Source organism: Daktulosphaira vitifoliae, unplaced genomic scaffold (genome assembly GCF_025091365.1).
Source record: "Daktulosphaira vitifoliae isolate Bord-2020 unplaced genomic scaffold, ASM2509136v1 Scaffold_1, whole genome shotgun sequence".
Lineage (NCBI taxonomy): Eukaryota > Metazoa > Arthropoda > Insecta > Hemiptera > Phylloxeridae > Daktulosphaira > Daktulosphaira vitifoliae.
Window position 1 is genome coordinate 54814658 of NW_026099572.1, and position 23964 is coordinate 54838621.

General features: G+C 30.6%; 1 protein-coding gene across 7 annotated transcripts; it reads left to right on the forward strand.

Moving 5' to 3' along the window:
* Positions 1-8589: 8589 nt before the first annotated feature.
* LOC126894914 (uncharacterized) lies at positions 8590-19926 on the forward strand. 7 transcript variants are annotated; one of them, XM_050666266.1, is made up of 9 exons: positions 8618-8714; positions 13579-13646; positions 13716-13988; positions 14062-14155; positions 16271-16288; positions 16407-16586; positions 17297-17314; positions 17439-17609; positions 19537-19926. In XM_050666266.1, exons 3-9 carry the CDS (start codon positions 13743-13745, stop codon positions 19779-19781), a joined length of 972 nt encoding a protein of 323 aa, XP_050522223.1. In that variant the 5' UTR covers positions 8618-8714; positions 13579-13646; positions 13716-13742; the 3' UTR covers positions 19782-19926. The 7 variants fall into 7 exon arrangements, with proteins under 7 accessions (XP_050522220.1, XP_050522221.1, XP_050522226.1 ...); XM_050666267.1 differs by lacking the exon at positions 8618-8714 and adding an exon at positions 10126-10144; XM_050666268.1 differs by lacking the exon at positions 8618-8714 and adding an exon at positions 11038-13310.
* The last annotated feature ends 4038 nt before the right edge of the window (positions 19927-23964 follow it).

Genomic DNA, 23964 nt, shown 5'->3' on the forward strand with positions numbered 1-23964 from the left:
GTTTTTTGTTGTTTTCTTTCAACAATTTTTCTTATTTAATAGGAATAGTGATTGTATTGAATTTATATATAGATATATATAAATATAACCAATACCCACTCCATTAAATACATACTAACTCAGTTTTTTTTTTTTTCTCAATTTTTAAATACTTTTTTTTTCTACTCTTTCTTTTCACCACTTTTATTTACACTAAATTCGGAAATGGCAAAAACATTAGACAAAATGTCTCTCACCGAGATCAAACGCGAATGTGCTTTCAGGAATATTCCTCACACCGCTAGCCGTAACGAACTACTTTGTATTCTTGAGGCCTTAATTAGGACAGAAGGGAACAACCCAGCCACCACCTTCCTACCACCCCGGCCACCTATTCCAGCAGATGTTTTTATTATTAGACCCGGTTGATATAGTAGATGTGCCCCAGAATAACACGGTAGCACGAAATAGAGATAGTGAAGCGCAAGTGAATCCTTTAGACCAAACCTATGGTGGTGTTGGCTATGAGGACCACCTGCGCCCACTCACCCCTCATCGCACACCCACACATATGAATGCACTATCTTCACAAAGTTCACCCACACCTGACACCCACAATCAGTATAGTGCATTCACAACCATCCACCCTACCACAAACAACTTTGGTGTATCGAATACCCAGGCACCCGACATCAACGCTTCTATGTATTCGGCAAGTGAAGAGATAGGTGCTATTAGGGACAATATTCGCACCCAAACAGCATTAGAGAATCTCGAACTGAGAGTAACCGCTTTCGAAACAGCCCTGTCACGATTTCAAATGGAACAAAATAAGATTAGCAATAGAATCTCTTCTATCGAGCAAGACATTCAGTCCATTAAATTATCTGTGTTTAGACCTGTAGACCCGGCACCAATTAATGATAACGCTGTCAACCCAAACCGTAATACGAACAGACCATTTACCGATCGTCAGCAAACTTCTCTTTATGATAGGTTAGCACAAACCGACATGAGATTAGGCAGGAACTATATCCACAGCTGACGACACTCGGTAACACTGTACGTCACTTAACGGGGGAAACACGTCCATTATTGAATAGCACGGGTTGGGACCCAAACAACCAAATGGATAGTAATAACTCTAGGAATTATCAGCCCCATTACCGCACTGAACGATTTACTGGCACTGATTTGCGTTCTATGAACCAACCAGACCGTACCGTACAGTTTGGTAATGATGACTGCGATTCTAGAGGTAATCACACGTTATTAATATCACTGCACGACTTAAAGGCTGCGAGAGCATCACTCCCTCAATTCTCGGGTAACAAGGAGGAGGACCCAGCACGCTTCCTTATGACGGCAGAACGTATTTTGCATGAAGCAAATATACACCCTGCTACATGGGTTCGCGCAGTTGAGCCTCAACTAATTGGGTTAGCCGCAACATGGTGGAAAAAGGTTGTAGTTCTTGATATGTCATGGGCCGAATTTAAAAATAGTTTCACTAATAAATTTGACAGCCCCGTCATTCAGTCTCGCCTCCGTACAGATATCTTATCAGTTCGTCAAGGTTTATACCAAACACTGACCGATTATGTAATGGAGAAACACCTTTTATATCGTCGAGTTCGAACATGTCTTTCTGAATTTGAGATATTAGACAATGTCATAGATCTTATGAGAGACGAATTCAGAGCCCATGTCCGGTTACAAAACCCCTCCTCATTCTCTCATCTTCAACAGCTAGCTGAAATTTTAGATAGGTCCTTAGTTTTTACTAAAGAGCCCCTGAATTCGTTCCATCTAGGCAAGTGAATAAATCACATCACCAACCGAGTAAACCCAAACAAGAGTTTACAAAATCCCGCCCAGACAAAAACCCACCCACAAAGCCACCGCTTCCGTGTAAGCATTGTAAGGGACCACACTGGAACAGTGAATGCCCAACTAAGCACTCGGGAAACGGGTCGAAAGCCCGTGGGAATTAGTCCAGCCCTCGGGTCACTCATCACTTTCCGACGGTAATCTACAAGTTTCCCAAACGCTAGTACTCAGCTCTGATAATTCGGTAAACGAATCAACTGACATTCAAGTGATTGATCATGAAATAGTAGACATTACCGCTAATTCTCAACCACCCGTGTCAACCAATACACCGTTAGATCTAGCTAATCTTACCTCACCACACAACCGATTACTCAAATCACCAAATCACCCACATCACCCTGGCCTTGGCTCTGATATTCTTGACCAAAGAACAACCAACGGTTCAGAATTTCACAAATCACCACGAGTAATCGAGTTGAACCATCATCACTCTACAGCTAGTCAAAACAAAGTTATTAGGTCACATAGTTTCGNTCTGATGCTTACCCCATGCCAAACTTAAATGACATGATACGGAACATGAGAGGTGCAAAAACTTTTAGCGTACTTGATCTTAAGTCCGGCTATTTTCAAGTTTCTTTGAACCCAAATTCCCGGAAGTATTCAGCTTTTTGAACACGTAAAGGTCTCTATCAATTCAGAGTTTTACCATTCGGTTTAAAGAATTCCCCCATGACTTTCGTTAGACTGATGAACGAGGTTTTAAGAGGATACTTAGATGATTTTGTTCAAGTTTATCTCGACGATATAGTTATATATTCGGATAGCTTTAACAACCATCTTAATCACTTAGCCAAAGTTCTTGAACGTCTGAGCAGACATGGACTGACGTGCCACCCCAAGAAATGTAGAATAGGTACTACTGAAATCTCTTTCCTCGGGCACTTGGTAGACGCAGACGGAATTCAAAAACAACCCGAAAAACTTCTGGCCATCAAAGTGTAACGTGACAAAAGTATCTTGTTATTTTGTTGTCTATTTGTATATATATATATATTTGTTTTGAGCCGAATGTGGACTGCGACGGCGTTTGTCAGTAATATTATTATGATAAGGTATTGTGATTTGTTTATGCGCGTGCGAGATAGTCAGCTGTGTACTACTTCAGACCGGTTAATTTGTGTGTACATTCACCCCTCTCCTTTCCTATCTTGAACGTCATTTGCACTGCTCACCGCATACATTGTCGCCTTATTTAAATTGTTCTTAGTAATTTCCGGCACTGGGTATTAGGTTTTTTTTTGACCCCTACTCCAAAGGCTAGCCGTGTTGTCGCCAACAGACCGCCGGGTCAAACGTCGGACGGGTTGTCGGAAATTAGCCATCATCAGAACTGGTCGTCGCTAATTTTTTTCTATGCTTATTGCATTTAATTTCAGTCATTAATGATCTCAATTTTTTTCTAATTTTTTGGTGTTGTGAATTTTATTTCAAACACGTAATTATTTTCACTCTTGAATTTTTTTTGTGCTTTCTAAGCGTAATTTCTTTTTTTCAATTAATTATTATTTATTTTTTTAATTTTTCATAAAATGTGTGATTTTGGCTCATACATTTTCATAAATTTTATCGTTACCAAGAATATGGTGGTCATGGTGAAGCCATAGCCTTCATGTTATTTTTGTCTTTTTGGGATTTTTTTCTACTTCGTGCTTTAAGCATATTCACTTGTGATAATTTCGTTGTGATTGTGGTGCAAACCTGAAGCTATTTTTGCCACCTTTGTGTGTGCTGAAGACTGTGAATTATTGTGGACCTTTGCGCCCAATTAAGTGTGTTCTACACACCGCGATAAACTTTTATAGTTATCGGCTTATTATTTTTTTTGTTGTCACAGTGCGTTGTGATATTAACTTAATTTAGTTGAACCGTTGTTCACATTAATATATATATATTACATAAATTTTTGTTGTGCCCGCACTTATTAATATCTTTGGACTTTTGTTCCATTTGATTTTTTTTACTTTTGAAAGTACTGTTTCTTTGTTATTTATTTCGCTATTATTATTATTTTTTTTCTCAGCTATAATTGCTGATTTTGATACTTTTTATAATTATTTTTGTTGAGTTTCATTTTTTTTTTGTACTCTTGTTTAATTTTTGTTGTATCCAGTAAGGTATCAGACCGACTGTGAACAATCTATTTAATATTAATTTATTCTTCTTAGCGTTTTACACGCATTTGTTATTTTGTTAAAATTTTTTTGTGTTGATTTTTATTTTTTGTCTGAAAGATGTCTGAAAGTGCGGGGAAACGTACGTCAAAGCAACCTGAACGGTTGGGCGTCGACCCGCAAGCTACTTCTGCTTTTGAGCGTTCTCGGCTATTACCTCCTATTTCTCCCGTGCGTACAGAGACCACGGAATTTGAGTCGAACAATACTTTGGATGGTCTTCGGTTAATGGTCATCGACAACTCGTGAGTTTGTTACCAGAATAGTGAAAAGGCTAAGAAACGCAGTGATCGGTTGGAAGAAGCGTTAATTGAAATAGCGGCTAGTGCCAAACGAACAGATGAGCGATTCGAATTGTTTATGAAGTCTATGTCTGATCTAAAAAATCATTGTGAGCAATCTACTAAAAAATTGTCGAGTGATATTGTCCGTGTTGAAAACTTGTGTCTACAGTGTCTTTTGATGACCACCTTAAATGTCTGTCTGATCTGTTCCAAAATATTCTTAAGTCGGGCATGACACTAAAATTTTCTAAGTGTAATTTTTTTAAAAGTGAAATTAAGTTCCTTGGACATATAGTTACCCCGCGTGGTCTTGTTATGGATAACAGTAAATTGGAAGCTGTACAAAAATACCCACCACCACGTAACAAGAAAGAATTACAATCTTTTATTGGTTTCTGTAATTTTTATCGCAAGTTTTTAGACCATCATGCGTCGCTGATGAGTCCTTTGATTGAATTATTGTCTCTACCTGTTTTCAAATTTACTAATGAGAATCGTGATCAATTTGAACGTGTAAAAAATTCTTTTTCGAATGTCATTCTGGTACATCCAAATTTTAATTCTGAGTTCTATATTCAGACTGACGCGTCTAAGCTTGGGCTTGGCGTTGAACTATTTCAATTGGACAATAACAGTCAACGTAACACAATTGCATTTGCGAGCCGTGTACTTAATGCTGCGGAGAAAAATTATTCTATTACGGAAATGGAACTGTTGTCAATTGTGTTTGCTTGTACGAAATTTCGTGTATTTTTATTGGGACATCGTGTGAATGTAATTACAGATCATCAGGCTCTGGTGTTTCTATTTAAATGTCGTTTGCGAAATGCTCGGTTAACGCGTTGGACATTATTATTGCAAGAGTACGATTTAAATATTGTTCATTGTCCTGGGACTCAAAATGTAATTGATGCTCTCTCGCGTAGCCCTGTTGGTCGTGATGAAATAGTTGAAGAACCTATGCCTAGATTGATGAGTTTAAAAGTCGAAACGCCCCCAAAACTTTCAGCTGACATTATTGAATTACTTAAAAATGTTGATGTACACCAACGGTCCGATTCTAAATTAAGTGGGGTCATAACAAAATTATCTACATCATCCCACGTTCCAGTATTATCTGATTATTATATGATCTTTAATAACATTTTATATCGCCGAAGGTCCAAATCCAATGAATCTTGGTTAATCTGTTTACCCAATAATTTAATTGCTACTGTGGTCATTAAATTTCATGAATTATATGGTCATGTTGGAGCAAGGAAATGTGTAGGTGTTCTGAGAGATTTTTGTGTATTTACCAATATGGATAGAATAGTCCGAAAGCTATTATCATCTTGTGATATTTGTCAAAGAGCTAAACCTTCTAATCAACGAGTCGAAGGATTTATGCAACATGTCCTGTCTGATAATGTGTTGGACAAGGTTCTGGTTGATTTGTATGGACCTCTCCCAATTGGCTGGAATGGAGTACAGTATATTTTTGTAGTGTTGGATAATTTTTCAAGATTTGTTCGGTTATACCCACTAAAAATGTGTTAATCGTTTGTTGTTACCGTCTGTTTCTAGCATGTCACAGCAACCACAGCGACAAAAACACCAAACGCAAAGACCTGTTAAGCCAACATACAACGACCAGTTAGCAGCTTTGGTTCAGAACCACCTCGCTGGCCAACAAATGTTAGCGAACCTAGGAGCTCGCTTTCTTAACGCCCGGCCGTCGGTAGAGCAGGTACTTACAATGCCAGAAAGGGACTTGCAACGATATCCCGATCTGTGGACCGCCTACATTCGCAGATGGGAAAAATGTATGGCAGGAATTCCTACTCCTCCCCTTGCAATCTTCCAACCGACAGTCCGGCCCTCATTTGTTCCCCCTCAACGTCAACCACAACCGTATAACCATCCAAAACGGACTACCAGCGTACCGGCGACAAGCACGAAAGTCATGCCATCGACATCTACCGCCACTGCAAGTGCCAAGTCTGGTCCCGGCTCTACCACTTCGTCAGCTCAGTCTTATGTTGGAATGACGTATAAGGAGAAAAAAAAGACAACGCATGGTGAATTACAGGAGGCAGAAGAAGCAGGAATTGCAACGACTCACCAGGGAAATCACGTTGCAGTCCTCCTATGGCTCACAACAGCACCGTTTGGCTAAGACGACGGAGATCCAAGTAGCGACACCACCAACCCTCATGCCAAGGACCGTTCCACCTATAGAAGTAGCCACCGAGATAACAGAGGAGGCACCAATGGACATCGAGGTCCCGGCAGGAGAGCTCATGCAATCTCCCGACTGTCTCAATGAAGATATTGAGACTTTCCTCAATCAACCTCTACCATTTGCTCCCTAGACCTCCTTGCTCTTTCCTTCCCAATCTTTTCTCCCCCTGGGAGTGTCACTCGCTATCCTTAGAAGAAGGCGATAGTGAACACCTCAGAAAGCCCGTTTTCCCGAAAGGGACTTAGCGATGCTATAAAGGAGAGGATATAGAGGAAGAGAAAAGAATTGTATCGACTGAGATTTAGTTCACCGGTTGCACAGCTTAGTGAGGGAGAGTTGACACGGCCCGTAATAGCGCACTATTCATTTATCGTGAATTAGCACGTTATCCGGTCGTGATTATCAGCTGTCCACCGACGCACTTATTAGTGTTGACGATAACACAAGTTTGTCTTATCCGGCGGTCGGTAGATAGGACAGGTCAGGGGGTTCAGCACCGCGAGACACGTCGGCGACTATGTAAACCAGTTAATCGGTAACTGACATCCGCCGTACGTGCCGTGTGATCTTTTCACCAGCGCATTATCGATTTTTTGTATTTCGCACCTCACTGCCATCAGTTTTTATAATATTATATATAAATTACTAAATAAAATAAAGTTAATCGACTACTTAACGGTGTTACATTTTTATTTTATTAAAAACACCTTTATACTGTTTCAAGGAATTTCTAATATATGTGATTATTTGTTATTTAATTATTGTCTACTCTCATTTACTTATTGGATGTATAGTTAGCCGTCATCTCCTAGGTGACCCACTCCCGCATCATTATTAAAGTTTTATTAAACAGGCTTAAGGTAAAACGGCATTCTAGTGCGGTGCACAACTAGCCGTCCTACGGTCTAGCTGCCTCGTACGCAACAATAAGTGTTTTACTCGGGGTGTGTTGTTCGAGGGTCTATATTTTTGAATATCAATTTGCAGGCTAAGTTTGAATGCTCTTACCGGATTGATTTGGCATCACGTTATTTTAGGCATTTTTTGATTTTGTTTACTCAGTGAAATAGGATACTTTAATTGAGAACAATAAATAGTAGCATTAGATTATTGAAGGGTTCACGTGTGGTGAAAAAAGTGCGGATGCGTATGGCGTTATTGTGTCAATTATGTGCTTGACTGTGATTAATAACAGAAAATATTGATTGTGTACAATATTTGTTGTGAAAAATATTGTGTAATAAGATAGAATTTTTGTGTGTGTTGAGAAATGAAAAAGAAGAAGAAAAAATAGTGTATTTATTTCTAGAGGCTATTGCGACAGCTACAATTTACAATATTTAAAGTCATTTATAGATTCATAATTTTCAAAAAAGAAAAAAATCCTAAATATTCAACCAACCCCTTTAAAATAATAAAGAAATTAAGCGGTTTTCAAAAATTTTTAAATCGATATTTTGGAAGTTTTCAACTCTTAGATATGAAATTGAATATAATATTATAATAATGTAATACATATATTCATATTTTTTGTTTAGTATAAAGAAATATCTTAAAAAAGACTAGTGATTTGATCCTTAAAATAAATTAATGAATTTTTAATTTTTTGTGGTATTTATATAAATATTATTGTCTTGTTTTTAGATGATATAAATTAATTAATTTAAACACATTAAGTGGATTATATATAAAATACGTATATGAAAAACATAGACATAATTTAAGCAAAATATGTAGTGGATCTAATAGTAGTCTTTTGCAGAATTTGTGGGCCTAAAGTCACTGTAAACTTTTCTAAATTACGCCTTTAATAAAAAAATAATGAATAAATTGTAAATATAACTAGAGAAATAATAGATTCTCAAATTATTCATTTTAGTTATATTTTCATGATTATTAAATAGCGTAAATATTTACGTATATTTATATCTATATATTTATTTTACTATAATTTATTTTCTATTTATCTTAAAATAAACCATGTTAAAAAAGAAAAGCATGATTTCATAAAAAATTTTATAAAAGAAGAGTAAAATTATAGAGGATACCATAAAAATTTACAATTTTACTTTAAAATAATTCAAAATGGTTAAAATGTTTTTAAAATGCATCATCCTTTTATTCGTGAGTAATTTGATTAAGCTGATATTATCAAATGAGGTAAATACTGAAATTTATTATTTTTAATAATAATTTATCAAAAAAAATTATGCTTTTTATAAATTAAAAAAATATTATTATTAAAAGTTTCTAAAAAAGTTCATACTAAGACCGGTAGACTTAATTTTGATAGAATTATCAAAATATATAAGAATTTATAGTTATATGAAGATAAAAATAAACATAGTTGCGATAAGATAATTGCAAGTGTAAGAGCACGTGATCTAGGGCTTTAACAATATAATTTATGGATACACATTGGTCGAATGTTTTGTTGAGAAATTGTGTTGTGAATTATGCTATCGTTGCGCTAAATCGAATTGTTTTTGGTCTTTGTCTACATTGTCACCGCTATCTAAGCGTGTTTTAGCTATAAGGTCTATTTAAGTTTTAAATTTTTAATTATTTAAGTTTAAAGTATTATTGGCAAATTACGATCTAAGATGGGTCGTCCATTAAACTGTAAAACTGTTTTAAGGAAAACCATTATTTTGTCACTTTAATTAAAAGAAAAAATGGAAAAAAATATTGTAAATGATATTACAGAAGTGCTATTACAAATTTCAGATTTATTACGCTTTTTCAGGAATTTTACCTAATTTTAATATTTTAATTAAAATTTCCAATATTTAAAGTTATTTAGAGATTTATATTTTTCAAAAAAGAGAATAATCCTATATTAACCTACCCTTTTAAAATAATAAATTAATAAAGAAATTAAACGGTTTTCAAGAATTTTTAAATCAATATTTTGGAAGTTCTCAAAACTTTGATATAAAATTAAATTAAATATTATAATGCATATATTCATATTTTTTGTTTTGTAAAAAAAAATAACTTACAAATGACTAGTGGTTTGATTCTTAAAATAAAATAATGGATTTTTTATTTTTGTGGTGTTTATATCTATTATTGTCTTGTGTTTAGATGATATAAATGAATTAATTTAAACACATTAAGTGGATAAAATATGAGATACAATATTATTGGATCTAATAGTAGTCTGTTACAAAATTTGGGGGCCTTAGGTCACTGTAAACTTTTTTAAATTACGCCTTTGATAAAAAAAAAATAATGAATAAGTTAATAACTATACATAACAGAAATATCAAAATTATTAATTTTAGTTAAATTTTTATGATTATTAAATTGTGTAAATATTTACATATATTTATATCTTCGTAATAATTACGTAATATTTATATCTATATATTTATTTTAATATAATTTATTTTCTATTTATCTAAAAACAAATTATGTTAAAACAGTAAAACACGTTTACAAAATTATAAAAAAGGAGGGTAAAATTATAGAATATCATAAAATTTTTTAAGTTTACTTTACAATAATTCGAATTGGTTAAAATGTTTTCAAAAAGTATCATCCTTTTATGCATGAGTTATTTGATTAAGCTGATATTATCAAATGAGGTAACTACTAAAATTTATTATTTTTAATAATAATTTATCAAAAAGTATGGTTTTTATAAATTAATAAAATATTATTATTAAAAGTTTCTAAAAAAGTTCATAATAAGACCGGTAGACTTAATTTTGAATGAATTTCCAAAAAATATAAGAAATTATAGTAATATTAATATTCAAATTAACAGTTACGATAAGATAATTGCAAATGTTATAGCAAGTGATTTAGGGTTTTAACAATAGCGGTGTTGGTACACATGTGCTAAATGGGCATGAATGTGCTGTCGAGAATTTGTTGCTGGTGTAATTATTTGGGCTATCATTGTGTTACGTCGAGTTGTTGTCGGTCTTCTCTCTTTTTCTGCATTGGTATCGCCATCTTAGTATATTTTAGATATAAGCTCTTACGAGACCTTAATTTTTGTATTTGTTTTTTGTTAAAAGTAAAATATCACCTTTACGATTATCAAAAATTAAAACTAAAATTAACAATTTAAAAAATATTGTACGTTCGATTATTAAATTTTAATATCCTGCTCACCCTAACATTTGGTTCTTACGATCACGATTGTTCAAAATTAAACCATTTAATAATTATTAGCATTAATAGGTGCTATTTCAGTAAATAATAAGTTTAGTTCGTTATTATATATATATATATATATATTTAGTTTGGTGTATTTTTACCTCCTGTTTAGTTCTAATAGTGTTTCACGAGTTCGTACGTAATCGACGCATAGGCGTTATATTAAGACAAAGAAAATGGAATTTTTAGCTATAACCAAATATAAATAAAACGTACAAAATGTTATTATCATCCGCATTTGTCAATAATGGCAGAGAAGGCAAGCAGCCGAAGAGGAGTGTCGAAATGTCAGCTAACCAAATATATGACCTATTTCAAAAATTTCAACAATGATACCGATACCGAGCAATAAAAATTAATAAAGCAAAAGGTTGAAAAAAACTGGAGCGAGCTTAAAAATCTTCAATCCGAAATCGAAGATAAGTCGTCGGAACAACATGACGAAGAAAAATATAGAGACAACTTTGAAAATAATTATTTCAAAGCACTTGCTGAATGTAGTAGAATGATGGAAAAATATAGCAAGATAAATAAGCGAGTAAGTGCAACTTGTTACATTCATCCAATTATCCAATTTACCAGTACCAAGCAATAATGCGGTTTCGTTCTTGAGATTAGGAAATTATGAAGTACCTGATTTCAGTAGTGAATACAAAAATTGGTCCACATTCAGCGATTTAATTTTAGCCTTTATCGACTCACAGCCAGGATTCCCCGACATACAAAAATTCTTTCATTTAAAAAAGGCCTAAAAAGGAAATACTGCGAAAGCAATCCAGTCATTTTTTATGGCTGAAAAAAATTACAAATTAGCGTTGAAATGTATTAACGACCGTTTCAACAATGAAAAAAACATAATTCAAACTCATACAAGTCATACAAAAGTCATTTACGATATAGAAGCAATTAAAAGAAAGTCAGCTTCTGAATTACGTCGTTTATTTGATACATTAGCGGGAGAAATGACTACGCTAAAACAACTCGGATCCAACTGTTGAAGAGTTAATGCTATATTTAGATTACTAATTAAAAATACTAATTTTCAAATTTTAGAAGCGGAAGAAGGTTTTTAGAGGCTTTCAATTAAAGGTGATAGCGACAAAAAGGAAATGTCATTTGTAAAAGGCAAAAGGCGTAGGGAATTGGAGTGGCAAAAGAATTATAACACATGCAAGAAATCCATGATGAAAAACAAAACAGTTGTCAACAAAACAATTATTTTATGCCACCCCATGCCGTTGTTCGCGATGACAGTCACTACGAAAACTCGGATTATATTCAACGCATCTAGTCATTCTTGTACCGGGGTCAGCCTTAATGTCACGTTAATGGTAGGCCCAGTAATTCAAGAAGATCAAGTGTGTATTCTGGTCCGGTTGAGAACGCACAGAGACGCATTATGTGCCGACATTCAGAAAATGTATCGTCAAGTGTATGTGTTGAAAAGAATTGGCGGCCACAGGTAATCAGCGTCTGATAACAAAACGTTATATTTTATCGACGATTGGTACAATTTATGATCCAACGGGATTGATATCTCCCATAGTGGTGATAGCGAAAATCAAAATAAAATTATTGTGGAAAATGTTAATGCAATGGGACGAGCTGGTATCCAATCATATAAGTACGGAGTGGAGTGCGTTTTGTAATAGTTTGGCGCAAATAATTTGTTTAAAAATACCGCGTCGAATAATCAGATGTGATGCGTTCAAATTTATTCAAATCTACGGCTTTTCTGACGCCAGCAAAAAGGCTTTATTGCGTGCGTTTATACACGTACTACCGATGCACATAAAAATCATGCGGTCAGACTTGTAGCATCTAAATCGTGTGTGACTCTTTTAAAAATGATTACGCTTACGCGACTGGAGCTTTATGCTGCCGTGATATTAAGTAGACTTATTAAAAAAATCGTCCCGTGTCATTATTAGTGATTGCAATAAACTCAAAAATACTGGCCGTTGAACAGGCAAAACATTGCCAGATTCACGGTAAACCAATGCATCACTTGTTTTCGATCAAAGCGGTACGTATACCAGCCTATTATGGGTAATTTGCCAAGCTCACGCGTTGATGCATTCGAACGTGCATTTTTTGCGACTGGAGTAGATTATGCTGGGCCAATTATGATAAAAAGGGAATTTAGAAAAAACTCACCTATGGTAAAGATGTAAAGATGTAAATTTGGTTATTTGTTTGTTTATCTTCGAAATAGTTCATTTAGAGTTCGTCGGTGATCTAACGAAGGATTCATTTCTAAGTGTACTAAGAAGATTCTGGGCACATAGAGGACTGAGTAAATACATACATTCAGATAATACTACAAATATGTTTAGTGCTGATAGAAAATTAAAGGAATTAATAGAACTGTTTAAGTCCAAGGAACACGTAAAAGCCGTGAACCGCTGTTCTGCATATCTTGGCGTCAAATGGTGTTTTATTCTACCACGCAGTCCATATTTCGGCAGCCTATGAGAGGGTTCCGTGAAATCCGTTAAAAACTTTTAACAATATCGTTTGGGGAAGCTTCATTAAGTTACGAAGAATTATATGTTGCTAGAAAAGGAAGAGCTAAGTTCCTCGAATGTTAGTTTATTAAATATGTTGTTAATTAAAACTGTTTTAAATTATTCAAAGAAGTATTTTTATTTTTTTTTTGGAATTTTAAATGTTTTAATTATAAAATGAAAATCTCTTAATTTTGTTCTGTTGTAATATTAATTTACTTATTATTATTTTTTTCAAACGTAATTTTCATTATTTGAATTATTTAATTATTAGTTTTTTTTTTTATTTTGCCTGTATAGTAAAATGGTAAATTTAGTAAATTAGACATTTTTATAAAATATTTTAGTTTATTAATTAAAGAAATCGCAATGTCTCACAAAAGAGAGTTCAAACACCACGTACTATGACGTAAATGTAATGAGTTTTTAAAATTCTTTGATCTTCATCTCGATAATTATGTTAAGAATTTTTTATTATTTGCAGGAAGTAACATATTTAACAAGTGTTAAGATGGATAATAGAATAAAAATGAACTATTATGTAACCAAATTAAATTTTCAATTTAAATTCAATCCAGTTGATGAAGAATGGAAAAAAAACAAATGTGAAAATTTGGGATTTACGTTTACAAATCATAAGCCATTTGTGTCAGCTTTTATTCAAACGTATAAATGTCAAGATTTCTACAAACTATTATCTGACCTAATATGTGGGGATAGAAAATTTAGTATGAAACTTCGAAAAAAAATTTGTAATGTAATTTAAAATATATCATTCAAAACACAATTATTACTAATATATTAATTTTTTTTATATATGATAAAACAAGAGCATAAAAACAAATGATGATATTAAAAAACTTTTTCGTGATGAAGTATCATTTAATGATTATTTTAATCATTATATAACATTTATAAATCCAGGTATGTTTTATTGGCATTAAAAGGTAATTTCTTTATTCTAGTGAACTACTCAATTATCTGTGAAATATGAAAAATATTCAGATTTTATTTTTATCATGTTTTCAATAGTACATTATTTTTTATTTAAATGAGTTAATATTTATAACCATTTTTAGTAACTTATAAAAGTCACTAATGAAAACATCACATTTATCTAATTTATTGTAAAATAATTTAACTATGAAAAAAACAGGTCGTAACATTTTTAAGCATTTAGTTCAAAAGATGTTCATTATTTTTTACCTATATGGAAAAGTACATCAGAGAAATACTCACAGACAAAAAAAATGTATAGGTAGACCTGAAATCGTCTAAATTAATAGTTCAAAAAATAGATAATTTAAAACAAATAAAAATTAAAAAATTAATTTTAAAAATTTCCTTAAAGAAAATTATTTCTGATTATTTTATTTTTACTATGTGGGAAATCGCGAGTGAATAAATATAATATAATTATCCTCTAATTTTTTCTTTTCCTAATAATAAATTTCATTATAATAATATATTATAAACTGAAGAGCTATTATTAAAAAAATTAGTAATTATTATTTAAATAATTAATTGTAACGTACATAGACGAGGAGAATATATTATGCAGAGCATGATTCAATAATAAATATAAAGAATAAGACATGTAATTTTTGAATATAAAGGATATTTATGTATTATTAAAAATATTAATTAAAAATGTAATTAATTTTTTTGTATGGTGTAATTTAGCTTCGATGCAAAGCTGAGAAGGTATTGGTTTTACTATGATGTGTTTTTTTTGTGTCTGTTACCACTTTTTCTCAGCTCTCACCGAACGGATTTCTTTCAACGATACGTCAAAAGATCACAAATCGTATCTAGTCGAAGACATTACCCTTAAAAATTGAAAAAAATTCCCTCGTTCTCCGTAACTGGGGGAAACCTCCAAAAAAATTACGAATTTAAAAATCGCAAACTTTCGAAATTTTTTCAATTTTTTTTATTAAAATGTGCCGTAACTTTTTCAAAATGAACATACCAATATAATTTTTTTTATAGATGCTTGATGTCTTTACCTATCAATTAATATTTTTTTTTGTAAATCTGACCCTTTATCTGCCCAAAGTATGGGACTTAAAATGACAACTTTTTCACAAAAAATTAACTTTTGAAAATGTTCCAGAAGGTCTGACACTTTTATATATAATTTAAATTAAAGCTAATGTAATATACTTTAATTTGAAAAAAAAAATTTGACCTCTGGACTTGTCTTCATGGTGCAAATAACTATCAAATGCTATTTTTGTGTGAAAATTCTCGATTTTATAATTTACATTTCTTACTTTAAAGTGATATAACTTTTTAAAAAATGTATGGATCAATACAATTTTTTCATGAAAAGTAGTATTCATATACATCTTTCATTGGACATACTTTTTTTTTAAATCAGACCATTTCCAGACCATTTATGGTGGGGCTTAAAAAATAAAAAAAGTATATATAAAGTAGAACTTTTTCAACTTAACTTTTGAAAGTGTTCCGGAAGGTCTAACACTTTTATATATATCTTAAATTAATGCTAATATAATATACTTTAATTTGAAAAAAAAAATTTGACCTCTGGACTTGTCTTCATGGCGAAAATCGCTACCGAATATTTTTTAATAAACCCTTTTTCGTTCGACATTCTTTATCTTAATCGAGATATTAATAAGGAACTAGCAGATCATGTAGCTTTTGGAATAAAACACCAATTTTTTTAAAATTTAACACTATCTAAAGATTTGCATTGAAGCCTTTTTTTTTGATAGTGATTTTAATCACTGTCAGATATCATTATACTTGATCCAACTATACCACGACACCACTGTGCCGCGACTCCCCTGTGCTGGTTTTTTTATTTAAAATTAAGTAAATGTATAAATAATATTGTACAAGTAATTAATTTTTTTTATTGAGAATTCAGGAGAAATGATTGAATAAATTATCCGTACCATGACCTCAATTTGTGTTTTTAAATGTCTCATTCTTGTAAAATTACAATTAATTAGTAGAATAATCTTAAGATAATAATAAAATTTTTGATATTTTTTTAAATTATTTTAGTCTCACTAAATTATAAAGGTAAGTTTTAAAAATAATATTTCCATTCATAATTTATAACGTAAATATTTTTATATGGTATTTCATATTTAAAAATTAATTTATTCTAAACAATATGGAAACATTTGTTATATATAAGCATTTTTAGATGCTGCTGAAGAATGTCCAATTTGTTTCGAAAAACCTGATGTACTTGTTATATTGAATGAGTGTCATCACTGTTTATGTAAAAAATGTGCTGATACACTACTAATTAGAAATGAAAATAAATGTCCACTTTGTAGAAAATATTTTAGCAATTACGCAGACAAAGTTGAAGGTATTGTAATAAATAAATTTGAAAATAGTTTTTTAATATTAGATATGGCAGGCCCACATTTAGGGTGGCTAGCTCTGGTTGCAAATCATATGGATAGATTTTATAAGTGACATAAGAATATGAAGAAATGTATACAGAGTGTTCAGTAAGTCAGGAAACGGGTTTCTATTGTTCTCATTGTTACAAACAATGAGAACAATAGAAACCCGTTTCCTGATTTACTGAACACCCTGTATATTAGATTTGAAGGCCTTATTTTTCTAATAATGTAATAAAAAAATTATCGATGCATAATAAATAGAGAAAAATTGTTCTATAACAAAAGAATTTCTAAAAAAAAACCTAATAATTAATCATAGATAATATAATGTTATATGCCGTCTTCTTTCTTTATTATTACTGAAAACCTTTTGTTGGTGAACGCAATACAAGTTGCAATTTCAAATAGTATAAGTAGTATAACAGCTGGAGTAATTATCTCATTGGGTTGGGTTTTTTTTTATTTGAAATTAAGTAAATTTTTAAAGAATACAGTACAAGTAATTGAACTTTTTTTTCTTGGGAATTAAGAAAAAATTAGTTAATAAATTATTTGTTTTATAATATTAATTTGTGGTTTGAATTTTATAAATACATTTACATTATAAAAAACTAATGAATTTATCATAAGAAAATAACGAAATTTATAATAAATTGTTTATTTATTTTAGTTTCACCCTGTAATAAATGTAAGTTTTAAAAATATTTTATAATTAATAGATATAAGAAGTAGCACTTGTTAAGCATATTATAGTCATTCACTTTTATTATGTATATATATATATATATATATATATATATAATCATTTTTAGATGGAGATAATAAATGTCCACTTTGTTGTGAAAAATCTGATTTACCTGTTATTTTGAATATGTGCCACCATTCTTTGTGTTATGGATGTGCTGAATCATTACAAAACAAAAATAAAATAGATTGTCCACTTTGTGGACAATACATTTTCTATTACACAGACAGAGTCGAAGGTATTGTAATAATCTAAATAAACTTAAAATATTTTTATCTTCGATGCAAAACTGAGAAGGTATTAGATTTACAATGTGTAAAAATTACAAATTTCAAAATTGCTAATTTTCGAAATATTTTCAATTTTAGCTCCGATGCGAAGCTGAGAAGGTATTAGTTTTACTAAGATGTGTTTATTTATTTTTTTTTTTTTGTGCCTGTTACCATTTTTTCTCAGCTCTCACCGAACCGATTTCTTTCAATGATATGTCAAAAGATCACAAATTGTATCTAGTCGAAGATATTACCCTCAAAAATTGAAAAAAATTCCCTCGTTCTCCGTAAATGGGGGAAACCTCCAAAAAAATTACGAATTTAAAAATCGCTAATTTTCGAAATTTTTTCAATTTTTTTACTTAAAGGTGCCATAACTTTTTCAAAAATGAACAAATTAATATTATTCTTTTTTATATAGATGCATAATATCATTACCTTTCATTTGGTATATTTTTTTGATAAATTTAACCCTTAACCTTAACCATAATGGAGGATTTAAAATGACAACTTTTTCACAAAAAATTGACTTTTTCAACTTAACTTTTGAAAGTGTTCCGGAAGGTCTGACACTTCTATATATATTATAGCTAAAGCTAATATAATATACTTTAATTTAAAAAAAAAAATTTTGACGTTTGGACTTATTTTTAACTTTATAATGCTATAACTATTTGAAAGATGTATGGATCAATATAATTTTTTTTTATAGATGCATGATGTCTTTATCTATCATTTGGTATATATTTTTTATAAATCTGAACCTGCCCATAGGGAAGATTTAAAAAGAATATTTTCTACAAAAAATTAACTCTTTCAACTTAACTATTGAAAGTGTTCCAAAAAGTCTGACACTTTTATACATATCTTAAATTAAAGCTAATATAATATACTTTATTATGGAAAAATAATTTTCGGACTTTATTTTATCTTCACGGTGAAAATGGCTACCAAATGCTATTTTTGTGTGAAAATTCTCAATTTTTTTTTACATTTTTAACTTTATGATGCTATAACTTATTAAAACGTGTATGGATCAAAACAATTTTTTTATGAGAAATAATAAATAATATCCCTCTTTCATTCGACATACTTTTTTTTAAATAACACCATTTCCCTTTATATATTATAAATATTTATATATATTTATTTATTCATATATTTTATTTATAAATCATAAAACTTGTAATCAGGATGAAAATGATATTTGCATCGAAGTATTTTATATGATAGTGATTTTAATCACTGTTGGTTATCATTAAATTTGACCCATCTATTCGACCCCACTGAACTGGGTTATTTCAACCAAAACTCAAAATATGATTTATAATAGAATTTGTAATTCTGAACATTTTATAGCAAATATATTTGACATTATCTAATTGAATTTTTGGAATAATAATTTAATTTGATTTTTAATTTGTTATTATTAGACTATATTGTATCTAGTATAAAAATATCAACGCCAATACTACAATTCTATCAGTTCTTTAATCCTTTCTACCAAGATTTAAGGTATGAACTTAGTAAATAGTTCATTAGTACAATTTTAAAACATCAGTTTTGTCGTTTACAATTAAATTACACTATGCTTAAGTCTGGTAGAACCTCAGCTAGTGGTGAATTCAACTTTGTTGGGCAAAACTTACGGGCAGAATCCAGTGAAAGTTATAACATACTCAATTTTCTTTATATTATTATTAATGTAATAAAAGAACTTTGAATAAAATAAATGTTCTAAAATGTATCTGATAAATATATAAAACTTTAATATATTATATAATTTACCTTTTACCAAATTTAAGAAACTATATTGTTGCTTTGACATTTTATTATACAAAAAAAAAATGTAAAGAAAATTACAGAAGTACTAAGTGCTTATATAAATTTTAGGTAATGTAATTAGTTCGTGTAGTCTGGTGGAATATTTTGCCGCAGCATATTATCTGGATATATGCATTTTTTTATATATTAAAGAAAATGAATGGATGTTTTTTGACAAGAATGGGCTCAATTACTCTGAAGAAGATATGGACGGCAAAAAGTGTATTTATCTCTTTCTAAATAAGTATAATAAAACTATTGGAGTTGTCGTTGAAACAGAAGAACTATCTAATTTTAGAGATAATTTATATTAAAAATGGTTTAAAGAAGATAAATGTTATACATAATAATATTGAAAAAAAAATTATAGCTTATTAAGTAGCATTTATTATTTTAGAATAATAACTTTCAACTAGCCTCTCACTATAATCTCTTAATAAAAATACAGTTATTTGAAAAAAAAAAATTATAATTTATTAAGTAACATTTATTCTTTTAATAATAATTACTGTCAACTAGCCTTTCAATTTAATCTCTAATAAAAGGACTTTCAAAAAATATTATTCCTGGTAATACTACGACATGATTTAAGCGCAAACGGTTTAGAGATCTAACTTAATGAAAAATTATAATGTAGATTTAAATGTTGTTACTGAAGACGCATTACATTAACAGATAAACCAACTTAGTTTCTAATTAAATATTTATGAAAACGTTAAACACTTATTATTCACTTACTAAATTTATGTGAATTTTTTTTAATTTTAATTTTCCTGAAGTTAATGTAATTTTCAAATATAACACAATATTGTTCAAAAACAAGTAAATATAATTAAAAGTTAAATTATGTTAAACTAGACAAATACAATAGGTAATAAGCTAACAAGTTAGTAGTGAATTCAGCAAGCAACATACATCAATATATATTTATGAGTGATTTAATTACAGGCATAATATTATAACTCAATGCTTAGTTTAAAATAGCTTAAGTAATTATAGTTATAAATAGCAATTTGTTCTATTTACAACTAAAATTCGAATATACTTATTTCTATAAATAAATAGTTAAATAAAAAACAAATAGTTAATACCTAATAAAGTCTAAAATTGCAAAATATTTCTTAAAGTTATGAGTCTGAGGACCAGTAAGAACAATTTATTAAGAAACTTTGTGATGTGAGGAACAAGAGTTCATATGTACAACTAATATACAATTTTGTGAATTTTGTTTAATATGATTTTGAATTAAGAAACCAGTTAGTTTCTGAAATGACTAGATAATTTAAAGTTTTTTAGTGATTACAAATATGAGCATAAGCAAGGAATATGGAAATGTTGTGTACGCATTACGAGAGGACGTTTTACTACATCGTATTTCTATGACTGATAACGTCTCGCCCTACCACCACCGGTTGTATGAGCGATTCATTACGTTGGATGATTACGTACGCGATCGTTGTACGACATCGAGTTACTGTTGGTCTTCTTTTTTGTGGTTTTACGTCTTTCGCCTCCATCCTAACTCGTTTTGTTTATGCTTTTACGGTGCTTTAGACCACGTAATTGTTAAAGACATTATATATCGCCCTTGCGATACGCGCATTGAGAATTAAATTAGTACACCTTGAAGTACTATTCACGCCAAAGTACGTTCTGCCCCGTACAATTGTCATACCAACAACTTCATTCGCATTTTATTCACATCAAACCAGTCATCATCATTAGTATCGTATAAATAGTTAGTAATCATATTGTTCTATCTAATTTTTATTTTTATTAATTGTTTTATTTTACACATTGTTGCATTAGTATTAAGTGACCCCCCAATCCACAATTCTATGATAGTTTATATATATATTATTACTTTAATATAACTCCTTATCTTGTAATTCTTATTATTTTATTTAGTGTAAGTACCATCCTTTTATATAAAGTCCACTCCCTATTTCTTTCTCCGGCATAATTAGATAACCCAACTGGACGTTAACTAACCCGCATATTATAACCGGGTGTTCCATTCAAACAGAAAAAATTGAATATTAGCGACTAATCAACAATAATATATAATTTAATATTTATAGCTATTTTGGCATGCTATTTTGTAAAATAATTATTAGATTCAATTGGATAAACATAAAGTTGTATAAGAGCTCTAGTAATTGATTTCAATAATAATAGTAAGATACTTTCACTTTGAAACAAACGATTAAACAATATTTTTTCAATATGACAATAAAAAAGTTTGGAATAATTAACTTAAATTATCAATAGACTAATATTACATAAGAAATTTTAAATAGCAACGAGGATACTAAAACTTGATTTAAGATTTTAGGTTTGGAAATTTATTGTAAGCAAATTTTCGGAACAAATCTACTTTACGGGATACCCTTTTTTTTTCAAAATTTTTTTTTTCAAAACGTTCGTTTTTTGATGCTTTTTTCAAAAGTGTTTGAAAAAATTGTCGGAAACTTTTGGTTCAAAAGTTATAGCATTTTAAAGTTTATACGTTATACGACTAAAAATAGCTCCAAAATTGTTTTTTTTTGTTAATTTTCGGGTTTTTTTTTTTATGAGTGATTACGTAATTATATGAAACCCAATTAATTTAAGTTGAGCAAAAAAAAAAAAANGGCTCCGGTGACCGATTCGAGCCCCTTCGGGACTCTCATGGGATGGGGGCTCACGCCCCCAAACCCCCAGAGGATAGAAGTCAAGCCCAAACCCAACCTATTTAAACCCATTCGACTGAAATTCTCAGTGACCCAACAAGTATAAAACCTTGATGTTAAAATGGTGATATAATATTGAAAAAATAGATAAAAAAAAATTAAATTTATTTACTTCAACACTACCTTAACACGTTTAATGTACTCATAAATACTCTTAAATTTACTATTCCTCGGTAACTACATCATCGAGAATACTTTTTATGGTTAATTAATGAGAATTATCAAAAAAAAACAGCAGTATATAACAAAATTTGTATATGATTATTGAAATCTTTGAAAGCTCATAACTTTTAAACTAGACTTCGCCGACAAAAAATTTTTATATATTCTTAGTCGGTATGAAAAACTAAATTGATTTAAAAAAAAAATTTTGAAAAATCTCGATGGGGTATAAAATGCATTTAAGCCTGGTGTTGTTTAATGTTGATAGAGGTTGTTATTAAAGAACTTAGACGACACAAGGTTTCTAAAATGGCGTGAGCCGTAGTTTATTGTTTAGGTTACAACACAAGAAGAAAACCAAAAGACTACTAATTATTGAAAATGATAACTAGGTAGTAAGGTTCACAGTAGTAAGCTGATTTGAAAGTAAACACTAAAAAATATGAGTATTCGTAGCGAAAGTATTGAGAGCACCCAAACAAACGAGGACCGAGAGAAAAGAATCGCACATCAAGGTGTCACGGAGATAACTAACTGGACGTATTATTGCGGCGGGGTATGCGACGCTAGGCATTTGTTGGACTTTACACCACGGCGATAACGCGTGTGTGTGACGGTCCGGTTTACAGTTAAGCGGTGGCTGAGAAGGAGCTGACACGACCGCGGGGTGTCAACGTGTGACAACGCCGTGGCCGTGTCAATGTGTATTTGTAGTTAGTTCAATAAAATAAAAGTTTTTACTTTATATTAGGTATACTAAATAACACTTATTAGAAATAATAAAAAAATTTAATTACAATTGATATTGACATTTTAGTATTCAACTTGATACCATCTAAAATATTTGCATTTTGTTGGTTTGAGCGCGACTTTGCACAAGAGTAATACGGTCTATCCTTATTACTCCCTGAACTAGTTGTACATAACTTGAAATATCTAAGTGTATACCTATACCTACCTATACACACACTAATTTTGGTGTCACATCAATGTTGTATTAATTTATAGCTTCATAAAAAAGATTAGATCACACATCGATATCATTTATTTTTCAATGTTACAGAAAGTACAAAATAAGTTTATTTTAAAACACCATAAGTGAAATTTATTTTATATTGCACCGTACACTTTTCTGTTATATATTTACAATTTTTTGCTTACAAATTAATTCTAATTATTTATCTTTCGTAATTATTTTACAAACATCTAATATGTCCGGACAGAAATTAGTAAATTTATTTGATTTAATTAGTTGGAGTAATGACGAAAATAGTCTTACTTTAATTAACAAATTAATTGATTTTGGCGTTTTGAAAAACAATCGTAAATGTCCAAGTGGACATGATATGGTTTTAATAAGAGACAACAGCGTAATCGATAATTTTAAATGGAGGTGCCGAACAAAAATTTCAAAAAATAATAAAAAACAGACAACTTGCAACTATAGGTAAATGATAGTATTGAAATTAAATAAATTTACCTAACTCTTAATTATATCTTTAGCATATCGATTAGAAACCGAACATTTTTCCATCGTGCACACTTAACTTTACTCGATATTTGTTGTTTTGTAAATTTGTGGACAATGAACTGTCCTTCGACA

What these genes read in the sequence shown, in the direction of transcription:
- LOC126894914 (XM_050666263.1), top strand. Translation starts at nt 8,640, where the DNA reads ATGGTTAAAATGTTTTTAAAATGCATCATCCTTTTATTCGTGAGTAAT. An exon ending in TTCGAAAAAAAATTTGTAAT is followed by an intron (nt 13,989 to 14,061) that starts GTAATTTAAAAT and finishes TGATAAAACAAG; the next exon opens with AGCATAAAAACAAATGATGA. An exon ending in TTACACAGACAGAGTCGAAG is followed by an intron (nt 17,610 to 19,536) that starts GTATTGTAATAA and finishes TATAAATTTTAG; the next exon opens with GTAATGTAATTAGTTCGTGT.